This window comes from Schistocerca nitens, chromosome 4 (assembly GCF_023898315.1).
Source record: "Schistocerca nitens isolate TAMUIC-IGC-003100 chromosome 4, iqSchNite1.1, whole genome shotgun sequence".
NCBI lineage: Eukaryota > Metazoa > Arthropoda > Insecta > Orthoptera > Acrididae > Schistocerca > Schistocerca nitens.
In genome coordinates, this window is record NC_064617.1 from 608747055 (window position 1) to 608759875 (window position 12821).

A 12821-nucleotide genomic window follows, 5' to 3' on the forward strand; every position below is an offset into this window, starting at 1 on the left:
GATCCATGGATTCATGACACTCTCTCCATACCCGTACACGTCCTTCCGCTCAATACAATTTGAAACGAGACTTGACCGACCAGGCAATACGTTTCAAGTCATCAACAGTTCAATGTTCGGTGCTGACGGGTGCAGCAGAGCCGTAAGGCTTTGTGTCGTGCCGTCATCAAGAGTACAGGAGTGGGCCTTCGGCTCTGAAAGCCCGTATCGATGATGCTTCGTTGAATGATTCGCACGCTGACGTTGATGGCTCATCATTAAAATATGCAGTGTTTGGCGGAAGGTTTGCACTTCCGCCACGTTGAAAGATTCTCTGAGTCGTCGTTGGTTCCGTTCTTGCAGAATCTTTTTCCGGCCGCATCGATATCGGAGATTTGACATTTTACCGGATTCCTGACATTCATTGTGCACTCGTGAAATGGTCGTGTCGTACGGGAAACTCCCCACTTCATCGCTACCTCGGAGATGCTGTGTCCCATCGCTCGTGCGCCGACTACAGCACGACGTTGAAACTCACTTAAAGCTTGATAATCTGCCATAGTAGCAGCAGTAACCGATCTAACAACTGCGCCACTTTTTCTCTTATATAGACGTTGCCGACCGCAGCGCCGTATCCTGCCTGTTTACATATCTCTGCATGTGAATACCCATGCCCATACCAGTTTCTTTGGCACTTGAGCGTATCATTGTGCAACACATAATTCAGGGGATACATCGTCATAAACATTGAGCCGCGTGCAAATGAATCTGCAGAGATATGGGTGAAACATGAGTAAAAATACGTGTGAAATATGTTAAATACATGTAAAATACATCTGACATGTGCGTATGCAGGCAAAGCCATGGGTAGAAAGCTCCTAACCCCCTGAAACGTTTTTAACCAAATGTGGAACACATACCACTTACAGTCTGGAAATAAATACTGTGGGGGTAAGAACCACCAACCTCCTATTCGCGTGAGCGTGAAGGAGGAAGAGAGATGGACAGACAGCAATAGGGAAGAAAGAGGTAGGCGCAGATCTGTGGGGTGGGGTGGGAGGGGAGTTTTACACAGAGAGTGGTGCAAGAGTAGATGAACAGAGATTTGATGGTGTAGGATGTGGACATAGAGAGGGGGTGGAGGGAATGGCCGGCCGCTGTGGCCGAGTGGTTCTAGGCGCTCCAGTCCGGAACCGCGCTGCTGCTACGGTCGGAGGTTCGAATTCTGCCTCGGGCATGGATGTGTGTGATGTCCTTAAGTTAGTTAGGTTTAAGTAGTTCTAAGTTCTAAGGGGACTGATGACCTCGGATGTTAAGTCTCATAGTGCTCAGAGCCATTTGAACCATTTTGGAGGGGATGAACTAACAAAAGATTTGAATAAATATGAACCAAGTCTACGCCGGATATTAAGCAGTATATTGACTAAACTTAGCACACCTTACCTAGAGCTTATTCTGAACCATCAAGATTTATGCTACTTTTAAAATGCACCCTGTCATTGTACTATGTGTGGTTATCCCTTAAATCTAAGGTGTATCGCAACAACCCTCATCGTCTGCTAGACTTGCAGCAGAACATTTTGGATGAGACTGCAACAATTCCAGCAGTCCAGTTTCTATCTGCCTTTAGCTGCTTGCTGACCAGGGCCCAGAAATGGCATGAGATGAATGGCGCTCTCTTTTAACGCCTGCTATGGTCAAGTTAGTAATGTATTTCCTTTCCTCTCCTGTGTTTCTTTGTACCCTGGAATTCTGTTCTCCGGGCCACTTTTATTTGCCCCATGCTATTAGCAATCATAAGTTTTAACCTAAATAGAAAAATCAAGCTCTTTTCAAAAGGTAAGTGTAAGGAGAAGTCAACTGCTCATTACAACTCTAGAAAGGGTTTTTAAGCACATTCGTTATCAATTTATACTTTTTATATAAGCGTTGTTATACCTTCCTGTAACAGAAACGTTATTTCAGTTGTACCAGTGAATGAAAGAGACAGTCTCCTGATAGAATTTTGCACGGGATATAATTTAACCATTGCTAACACTTTGCTTAAGAATCATGATAGAAGGTTGTATACGCAGATGAGACTTGGAGACACTGGAAGGTCTCAGATTGTTTCAATAATTGTAAGGCAAAGATTAGACATTTCCAAGAACAGGTGTGCGCTCTTGCCACAATTTATTGGTTATGCAATACACGTCATATTACGGCCAGTAACAACTGTAACAATGCATTCGTGTAAAGCAAAACGGTAGAAGTTTTTGAATAATCCAACCAGTTCAGCAACCTAAAGTTGCGTCATCATGTACACATTCAAATCACTCACAGCGAAACGTAGAGATTACTGGACGCTGCAATTCTCTCAGACCTTGAAAGGAAAGAATTTTTAGTACAACTTGACTGAGAGTGATGGGGGTATCCAATTATCTCTACGTTTTGCTGTACATGATTTGAATATGTGTCTGATAATGCAACTTTATGTTGCGAAACCGGTTGTACTAGTAAAGGATTATTCAACAGCTGTTGCCATTTTGTTTAAGAAGAAAGATTGGTCATGAACTGCAGATTAAAACTGAATAAATTGTAAAAAGGTAGGAAATTAACGAGTTGGCACCTGTATAAGTTGGAAGAACCAGAGGCTGTTGAGAGTTTCAAGAGAAACATTAAGCAAGTACTGAATGGAACAGCGGAAAGAAATGCAGTAGAAGACGAATTGTTATTTTTGAAAGATAGTGACGCCATCAGTAGTAAAAATCCTTGAATTTCACAGGAAATATTGAGTTTAATTGATGAAAGGAGAAAATATAAAAAATCCAGCAAATAGAGCAAGCGAAAGGGAATCCAGACGTTTGGAAACGAGACTGACAGTGGCAAATGGCTAAGGAGGAATGGCTGGAGGAAAAATGCAAGGCTATTCAAGCACGTATAACAAGGGAAAAATAGATACCATCTATTGGAAAATTAAAGAGACATTTGGCGAAAAAGAGAAGTAGCTATATGAATATCAAGAGCTTACATATCAAGCCGGTATTGAGAAAAAGCAATGAAGGGAAAGCTGAAAGGTGGAAGGAATATAAAGAGGGACTATACAAGTGTAAAGAAGTCACTATTAAAGAATGGGAAGAGGAAGTAGATGCAAAAGGGATACGATACTGCGAAAAGAATTTGACAGAGCAGTGAAAAACCTAATTCTAAACAAGACTCCTGGAGTAGACGAAATTCCCTCAGAACTACTGATATTTTTGGGAGATGGTTCAAATGGCTCTGAGCACTATGAGACTTAACATCTGAAGTCATCAATCCCCTAGACTTAGAACTACTTAAACCTAACTAACCTAATGACATCACACACATCCATGCCCGAGGCAGGATTCGAACCTGCGACCGTAGCGGTACTCCAACTGGTGTGCAAGATGTATGAGACAGGCGAAATTACCCTCAAATTTCGATAAGAATGTAATAATTCCAGTTACAATTAAAGCAGGTGCTGACGGGTGTGAATATTACCGAACTATCAGTTTAATAAGCAGTGGTTGCGAAGTACTGAGACGAATTATTTACAGAAGACTGCAAAATCTGGTAGAAGCCGATCTCAGAGAAGATCAGTTTGAATTCAGGAGAAATGTGGGAACATACGAGGCAGCACTGTACCTACGACGCCTCTTAAAAGATTAACACTATAGTCTTAGAGAAAGCTGTTGGCAATATTGACTGGAATACACTTTTTGAAATTGGAAGGTAGCAGGGATAAAATATAGGGATCACAAAGATATTTACAGCTTGTACAGAAACCAGAATTGCACATATAAGAGACGAAGGGCATGAAAGTAAAGCAGTGGTTGAGAAGGGAGTGAGGCAGGGTTATAGCCATTTCCCAACGTTATTCAATCTGTACACTGAGCAAGGAAACTAAAGACAAATTTGGAGAAGGAGTTAAATTTCAGGGAGAGGAAATAAAAACTTTGAGATTTACCAATGACACTGTAATTCTGCCAGAGACAGGAAAGAACTTACAGCACCTGAAAGAATTGGACTGCGTCTTGAAAGGAGGGTATAAAGTGAACATCAAATAAAGCAGAACGAGGGTAATGGAAGATAGTCGAATTAAACCAGGCGATTCTGAGGCAGTTAAATTAGGAAGTAAGACAGTAGATGATTTTTACTATATGGGGAATAAAATAATTGATCATGGCGGAAGTAGGAATGATATAAAATGTAGATTAGCAGTGTCAGGTAAAGCGTTGCTGCCGAAGAGAAATTTGTTAACATCGAACGTAAAGGCATTTTTCCGGGGTGTTTTTATTTTTATTTTTTTTTAAAAAAAAGAACTTGTCAGTCATCTGAGTTCTCCTGTACTCTTCATCTCAGAGTAGCATTAGCACACTAGATTATTTGCTGGACATTTTGACATCCGCTCTACAGCTCCCTCTAGTACCATGGAAATTATTGCCTCATCCCTTAACATATGTCTTATTGTTCTGTCCTTTCATATTATCAGTGATTTCCATACGTTCCTTTCTTCGCCGGCAGATACGAAAGACTGCATCCCTGCCTCGTATCCTTTTTAATCTGAGTACTTCGTTATTGGTCTTCCAGTCTTACAGTTCACTCTTAGTTCTTGTACATATTGTATATCACCTGTGTGGCACCACTTCATTAAAAGAAGGGAAGGGTTGATAGGATTGGATGCAAGGAATTATGAATCTAGAACTGGAATGAAGAGTGGAGGGGGCACGATTAAAATTTATTGTGGATTGGGACTAAGAGGTGAATTCAGTAAGCAGGTTCAAATGGAAATGGATGCAGATTGCGGTGATAACGGGGATTTCGCAGGATAAGAGATAAGAGTAGCATGGGGAGCCGCATCAAAGTAGTCTTCCATTACGCAGGAAGTGTTCCATTGTAGAGGAAGGCGACGATTCAAATTTCACACAAATTGCAGTTATGGAAGTATCTTGATCGCATAATTCTTTATTAAATGTTACGCATTTTAGAAAATCATCGTCAGACATAAACTATGGCACAATGTGCATAAATTACGAAAAATAAGTGGCACATACGTGTATAAAACATAATCGCGTCAAACGCTGTACGCGCAGTTGCATGTAGATCTAGTTTTAGGCTCAACAAACTGAGCACATGGAATCTATACCGTAATACAATTCTCATTTCATAAAGACTGCATATGGTAGTACAGTTATCCATTCATTGAGAGCAGATGTTAAAGTAGCTGTAGCTATATGTCGCTGTAGTTTACTTCTTCGATAGCTTAATACGCTACAGCCAACTTGACACTTGCTTTCATTGAATTGATAACTCTATTACCATTTGCAGTCTTTTTGTGAGGTATGGGGCGTTGTGAAAGACAGTCAGTGAGCCTTCCCTCCCACCTTCAACAACACTAGATAATATGCAACCGTCGCCGCACAGCAACAATAGCCAATGCAGTAATTCTGCAAATGGACGCAAACATATGGGATGAATTTAACTACCGTTTTCAAGTTTGTCCTTTGTGATTAGATCACTGATCGTTTATGAAATGTAAACGAAAACTTAAGACTTCCTCCGTAGCTGAGTAGTCAGTGCGGCGGCTGCAATGCGGAGGACCTCGGTCCGATTCCTGGTACTGCCAGGGGTTTTTCCTTCATGGGAAGACTAGTACGGGGTGCAGTTAACCTCGTGAGGCCCACTGAGGAGCTAACCGACCGATTAGTAGGTTGCAAAGACAAAAAAACCCGACAGCGACCGACAGAGAGGTGTGCTGACCACGTGCCCCTCCATTCCGCATCTGATGACGCCATGAGTCAGGATGGCAGGGCTGTCGGTCGAACCCCATTGACATTTTAGGACCAGAACGCGGAAGTAAATGAAAACTTTGATCTCAAACGTAATCCTCAAAAGTAGCCGTGGTTGTGCATAGGTGTAACTAAAAGATATTCTTTTATAAATCTCTTATTGTTCTGTGTAGCCCTATGCGTAAGTGGAAACTCACCCCCCGCTTCATTCAAGTAAATCGGAGGGATTGTTTTGAACGGCCTTCCATGCTGCTCTGCCCTTGTTATGGACAGCAGTGGCTGTTACATGGACGTAACTAGAGAAGGGCCCATTGCTGAGAGCTTAATCTACGGGATTCGGAGTTGTAAAACGTTGGCTAGACACGCACCTGAAGACGACTCCGTGCTGGTGCGAGACGGCGTGCAGCGGCGGCGGCGACCCCGCGGCGGCGTGCGAGTGCGCGTGCGCGGCGGCCGGCTCCTGCTGGCGCGCCAGGGCGCCGCCCCCGCCGCCCCCGCCGTCGCCGGCGCCGCCCCCGCCTCCGGCCGCGCCTCCTCCGCCCCCGGCGGCCCCGCCCTTGCGCCGGCGCGGCTGGTACTTGTAGTCGGGGTGGTCCCTCTTGTGGATCATGCGCAGGCGCTCCGCCTCCTCCACGAACGGCCGCTTGTCGTCGTCGCTCAGCAGCCTGCGAACAGGGCGCGGGCCGTTGGCTCAGCTGCTCTGCTAACGCTGGACGTAACCGGCGCTGCAGTTTACATCAGCCGTACTGCTTAAGAGTGGGTCCTGCTCTCCGCACATGACCCACTATCGCCACCGACGACATGGACGAGGCGTGAATGCTTAGAGAGGCTAAATTAGAGGTAGACTCTGGTACCGTACGTTAATTACGTTTACATACTGCTGAAAAAGACTAGTTTAATAAAATGGGAAAACATACTGAAAACAAAACTGTCACTGTCGCCAAGTTACTTTTATTTAAAAATACGCGTTTTGCCGTGGTTGGCATCATCAAGTTACATAAGAGTGTCAAATGAAGTTCATTGCGCCGGTTACCAAAGATTTCAACGCCATACACATAAAACAGTCTGGATGGAAATCCGGTCGTGAGAATAACTAAAAGGGACTGTGTGAACTTTTGAAATGTTATAGCAACCGGAAGAGCACAGCGTAGAGCCATGGGTACATCGCGATGCCGTTATCAAGAGGACTGGGAATTGGCATTCATAATATATAGTATGGATATATAAAAAAGTTACACTATAATAGGAGCTGTAAGACATTCCTCACATATATACAGTCTAACTACAAAAAATGTTACATAACTTACGTCAAGCTGCAACGAGCAATGTCAATGATAAGAATAGTTTTTTTTTTTCCTTTATTGAGATTCGACTCCCCCGAAGGGGGCGGGCTGGCAGCAGCTTAGGACGCCACTCTTCAGCCTACAACATCTTTTTTAATGAAGATAATAAATAATAAAAGCAGGCGATAAAATCGATGACTTAAATGGTAGAATGGCGGAAAATTGTGGAACTTAAAACATAAAACAAAGGTTTGGCGATGCTAATAAAATACGCAGGAAGCAGACATAGTAAAATAATAGACACGCAATTAAAAAACACGGCGACAGTCTGGTTTCTGTTAGCAAGGGATATAAAAATCACACCCAGCAACAGCATGATTTGCCGGCCGTGGTGGCCGAGCGGTTCTAGGCGCTACAGTTTGGGAACCGCGCGACCGCTACGATCGCAGGTTCGAATCCTGCCTCGAGCATGGATGTGTGTGATGTCCTTAGGTTAGTTAGGTTTAAGTATTTCTAAGTTCTATGGGACTGATGACCTCAGAAGTTAGGTCCCATAGTGCTCAGAGCCATTTGAACCATTTTTGAACAGCATGATTTCTATTCGGAACACTTTAGAAAAGACGCACAACACTGAACACTCACTTAAAACACTGCACTAAAAAGTTGGCAAAAATATGACACACCACAGCCGAGGGCAGATGGGGGGAACCTGGACAGATCATGGGAAAGAAAATGGGGAAGGAGAGGAAAAACGAAGTGTGGTAGGGGGGAGGGGTGGAGCCGACGGTGGACGCGGACTCATAAGAGGGGGGGGGGGGGCTGGGCGCGTGACGCGAGAGGGAGTGGGGAAAGGCATAGGAGGGGAATGCAAAAGGACTCCGGGGGGGGGGGGATAAGAATAGTAAAATTCAAGTGATTTAAAAGGTTTTGCGCCCCAGGACACCATAATGACACTATAGGCCTGCAGTTTGATACACTAAAACTATTAGGATACATTAGCTTAAGAAGAGTTATTCAAGAATGTTTCAGATTTTCATATTGCATGTTTTTCCGAATAAATGCTTAAGTTAATTATTTTGATTTAATAAAAGTGTAAAACAGATGCAACTGAGGGGGCGCCCAAGTCGAGCGTAAGGTTATGTCCTCTAACGAGCAAAATTTAAACCATCAGAAACTGTTAAGAGCTCTAGCTCGTTAAAGAACGTAACGTGCCGTCCACTGCGCAAATTTTACTCTATTATTAAATCCAAATAACTACTTTTAGACTTTGTTTGAAGCACATAAGCGGTGGCTGGCCGTGGTAATGTTGTGTGGCCGATGGCGGCGGGCGGCCGGGGCGAGGCGAGGCGAGTTCCCGGCAGACAGGACGGCGGTCCGCGGCCGGCGGTCCGCGGCTGTTTGCTGACGCAGCGCCTAATGACGATGACTGGCGGCGGCGTGTTTACGCTGCGAGCCGTGATCCCACGCGCACCGTTTGTTGACGTTCGGACACGCGACGACGGCCGCCGCGGCCGGACCATAGCTCCGGGCGGCCGGGCAGATAAGGCGAGCGGCCCCAGCGGCGACTAACCCGCTCGCCTACTAGGGGCCCACTCTCACGCTTTCATAGCTAACGAATACTCGCATCATTCCGAACTCAGGGCCAACAGCACACTCAGTCCGTCGAAAAGATTCCGAGCCTGATTTTATTCCTGGCTTGTAAGCGACGTCGGCGCACTAACTACGGTGACATATTCAACTACCAAGTGTAAACAACCGATGTGCATTCCATCACTCAGCTGCTAGCAGGCAGTGTTCAGTAGCGGACGTACGGCCGCAGGGCGTCAACGTTGTTGCGTCATAGATCCCAATGGAGCAACATATCTAAGTACGCATGTAGAATCTTTTGGAGAGGGAAAAAGTGTGTGGAAAGTGTGTCCCGCTCATTTTGACTCCAGAAAAACACAAAGTCTCGCGACCGCCTGCCACGACTTGATTCAAATGCAAAACGCAAAACGTGTATAAATCTTTGCTGTGAAATGAAATGTCGTGTGGATATCACCTCCCGGCGGGTAGACCTATCGCCTGGTGCAAGTCTTTTGAGTTGACGCCACTTCGGCGACTTGCGTGTCGATGGGGATGATATGATGATGAAAACAACACAACCCTCAATCCCCGAGTGGAGAAAATCTCCAACCCAGCCGGGAATCGAACCCGGGCCCTTTTGCATGGCATTCCAAAGTGCTGATCACTTTTTTTGTTCGTTGTTGATCGTTGTGTTTGGTGGTTGCGGACGTCACAATAACATCCGTTCAAGTTCGTTTGTTGATCCTTCCACTCAGTTTTTTTTTTTTTTTTTTTTTTTTTAATTACAGAGGCCAGTCGGCTCTCTGACCGAACACGTTGAGCTACCGTGCCGGCACCACTCAGCTACCGAGGCGGATAACCTTTGCTGTAAAAAATAATAGCGACAAAGTGCAGTAATTCACATGAACGGTCAACGTTTTGACGGCATAGCGGACTTTCGAGACAGTGTCACGCATGGGTTGAGCATGATCTCAGATAAGGAATGTTCTGACCGTTTTACACGTTTATATGAAAGATCAGTGCGTTATATGAAGTGAAAGAGGACTATGAAGAGCACCAGTAGCATTAAAATCACGTTCTTAAATTTTCTCTGATTGTTGTTAATCCAGTCTCTGTGGTATCACCTATCGATTCCACTCTACGGCGTATCATGGCTGGTAATGGAATTACAAGTTTCCGCCTGACACTGACAGCGGTGGCGCGGGGTCCGGTAGAGCCAATAGGGCGCTCCCGCTGAGCCAGTCCTCCAGCAGCAGTGTAGCAGGTGCGCCTTCAGCTGCCTCAATACATGACGGCCGGCAGCAGCCTCTCAGCGCATCTGTGTTTAGAGCCGCTAAGCTAGGACATATTCGTTCGTGCTCCATCCTTGTTGACAATGATGAGCTGGACTATGCTTCTTGCTGCAGTATTCATAATTAATCTTCGTGCGTTTGGAGAAATACGTGTTAAGTATATCTTCTTTTTATTGTGTTAACTTATTCGCTAATCATATCTGCTCCTGTGCAGCTTTTCTACGATGACAGCTGCTGCACCACACAGTAATCCACCTCTGCTTACCGCTGTGTACTAACTGTGCACAATAGTCTTAAAACTATTTGGACTTATGTGGTAAACGGGGTGTTCCACGAGCGTGGCTCTGGCTAGCATTACAGAAGGACAAAAACAAAAAAAAATGGTTCAAATGGCTCTGAGCACTACGGGACTTAACTTCTGAGGTCATCAGATTCCTAGAACTTAGAACTACTTAAACCTAACTAACCTAAGGACATCACACACAGCCATGTCCGAGGCAGGACTCGAACCTCCGCCGGGACCAGCGAGGATAGTGATCTAGTGTACTTAGTTTCCGGTCGATGTTTCTGCCTAGTGACCCATTTTAGAATCACATGAAGGAACTCGCCCTAAAGACCGCCATAAGCATTTTCTGGCTTCTTTTACTCTTTCGGCTCTTCCTAGACATGAGGTTTTTTCTCTTTTTTGCAAATATTTTAGAGTCACATAGTATTCTGAGGATGTTGTTACTTCTTCAGTTACAGAATTTCATAGTGAGTAAAATGCTGCACATTTTTAAAACTAGTCACTGAACGTGTGGACTATTAAGTCGTACATAGTCAGTCGTGCAACATCTTGTGCTTTAGAAAAGAAGGTCTCTTCATAATAGGACTCGTGATATTTGGGGAGAACTAAGTTTCCCTAATGTCTTAACAATTTTCTCTGTCTCGAAAATGAAATTTTGCTTTAGCAGTCAATAGCTTTTATTTCAGAATGTTTTTACTTGCAAATGGTTTTGATAACATTTGTTATTAATTTGATTTCATTGGCTGTTTATTGGTCAATAGCGTAACACAAAGACTATTAAATGCACTATTCACAACGTTTTCTCGGTTGCAACATTTTTAGATATGAATAGAATATTCGTCCTTAGGTATATGAACATGTTGTAATTTAAAAAGAAATTTCAAATTTGGAAAAACCTTATTTTGTCAGAGTAATTTTTGTAATTTCAGAAAAAGACTTTAAGACACATAACGTAAATGCTTTAATTTAAAACAGATTAAGAATATTTATTAAACTTCTAAACCAGGGCTTGCTGGAGGTGGAACTCTGAGAACTCTCATCTACTGTGGTTTAATGCCGCTGAAAACATCCTGAAGAACCATGTCCCAACCCATCCCGCTCATCTGTGATGACCGGGGACTTACGTCCAAGGAATTGTGTGTTCGGCTCAATGTCAGCTGTAATATGCCTTAGACAAGACGTATCGCAACCTTGGTTATTGCAAAGTGTGTGCCAGATGGATCACACGAAGCTCACCTGAGACTAAAGAAATATGGGATGGAAAGTTGTTGGAATCTGCTGAACGAACGTGAACACCATCATCACGGGAGATGAGACGCTGGGTCCCGATCTGGAATCTAGAAAGCAATCTGTAAGTGGCGACACCATCAGAGAAGAAGTTTCAGACGCAACCATCAGCAGGCAATGTGTGCAGTTTTCTGAGATGGGCATGGTGTGGTCATTTGTACTCGGGCCAACTCAGTACGCTACAAGATAAGCACAGTTTCAGGAGTCAGGCCAGAGAATAAAACAAACGTCCGCTTTCAGGACGATAACGTCAGGCCACACAATACCTTTGTGACCACCGGAAGATGAAGCCTTTGGCTTCGAAACCGGTCGTGCAATAAATAAGAAATTACCGGTAAGTGAAGCGGAATTTTTATTATATTAAAATGATTTTGTCGAAGTTGGATACAACGGTGTATTGCCTTTTAGTGCTGTCAGTAAGTCCTCCGATCACAATATTTTCATTCACATTGGCCCTGAAAAGTTACTGATCCTCATACCATTAATTAAACTGATAATTGTTGTTTTAGCATAACGGCATACCGCCGTTATCATGAAAGGAAGCTTCCAACTACCCAGCTACCACGGTAATGTGAAAAGCACCTCTCTTGACACCTGTCAGGTACTGCATCTGACAGATAAGGACTGGGCAGAATCCCGACACCTGTTTATTCCATCATTCGGGCAATCTGATTCAATGACGCTGTGGAGAAACCAGGAAATGATAGCGGGAATGGAGTGTGGACCCTGAACCTCCAATGTCTTAACCCGTGCGCTACACTAATCATGTCTGGACCACAGAGACCTCGTGCTTGTAACGCATTACATCGTTACGTAATGCAGAACTGGTAGTCCGGTTTCCTAGCCTTTTTCCTTTTTCCATCGATTATCTGAGGAAAAAGGAGAGAAGTGTTATCGGCAGGAAGTTAGGTAACGGTGACACTCGGAGGGCCGGCGGCTGCGAGCTGCGGCGCCCTGGGTGGTCTCGATGGCTCCTCCTCGCCTCTTCTCACGTCCACTGCACTTCTGTCTGGCGGACACGTACTCGCTGCGACGCGATGCAGGCCATCGCTCGGAAAAAAAAACATCCATTTCCAACCGCTCACCGTCTACTGCTGTCCAACACTGGCCAGCGAAGCCCCAGAAAGAACTCTACCGAGGCATCACAGTCTCGTGAACTATAATTATGTGAGTAAAGAGTAACCCTGCATACTATTCCGCGTATATGAACTTCTTCAGAAGTGGCTGTTATAAAATGATGCAGGCATTTCGTTAACAGTGACAGAAAAGTAACTCAGCTCTTCTCATATATAGTTCTCTCAGCGCTGGGGCAAATTACAGTAATATAGTCCTTTCTATC

At 44.4% G+C, this 12821-nt stretch overlaps 1 protein-coding gene across 1 annotated transcript in view; it reads right to left on the reverse strand.

The window, feature by feature from the left end:
• LOC126252464 (protein SOX-15-like) overlaps positions 1 to 12821 on the reverse strand; it is a 299474-nt gene that overhangs the window by 15667 nt on the left and 270986 nt on the right. The window contains exon 3 of the mRNA XM_049953360.1: positions 6137 to 6433. Within this exon, the coding sequence (XP_049809317.1) occupies positions 6137 to 6433 (297 nt within the window). The remainder of the gene's footprint in view (positions 1 to 6136; positions 6434 to 12821) is intronic.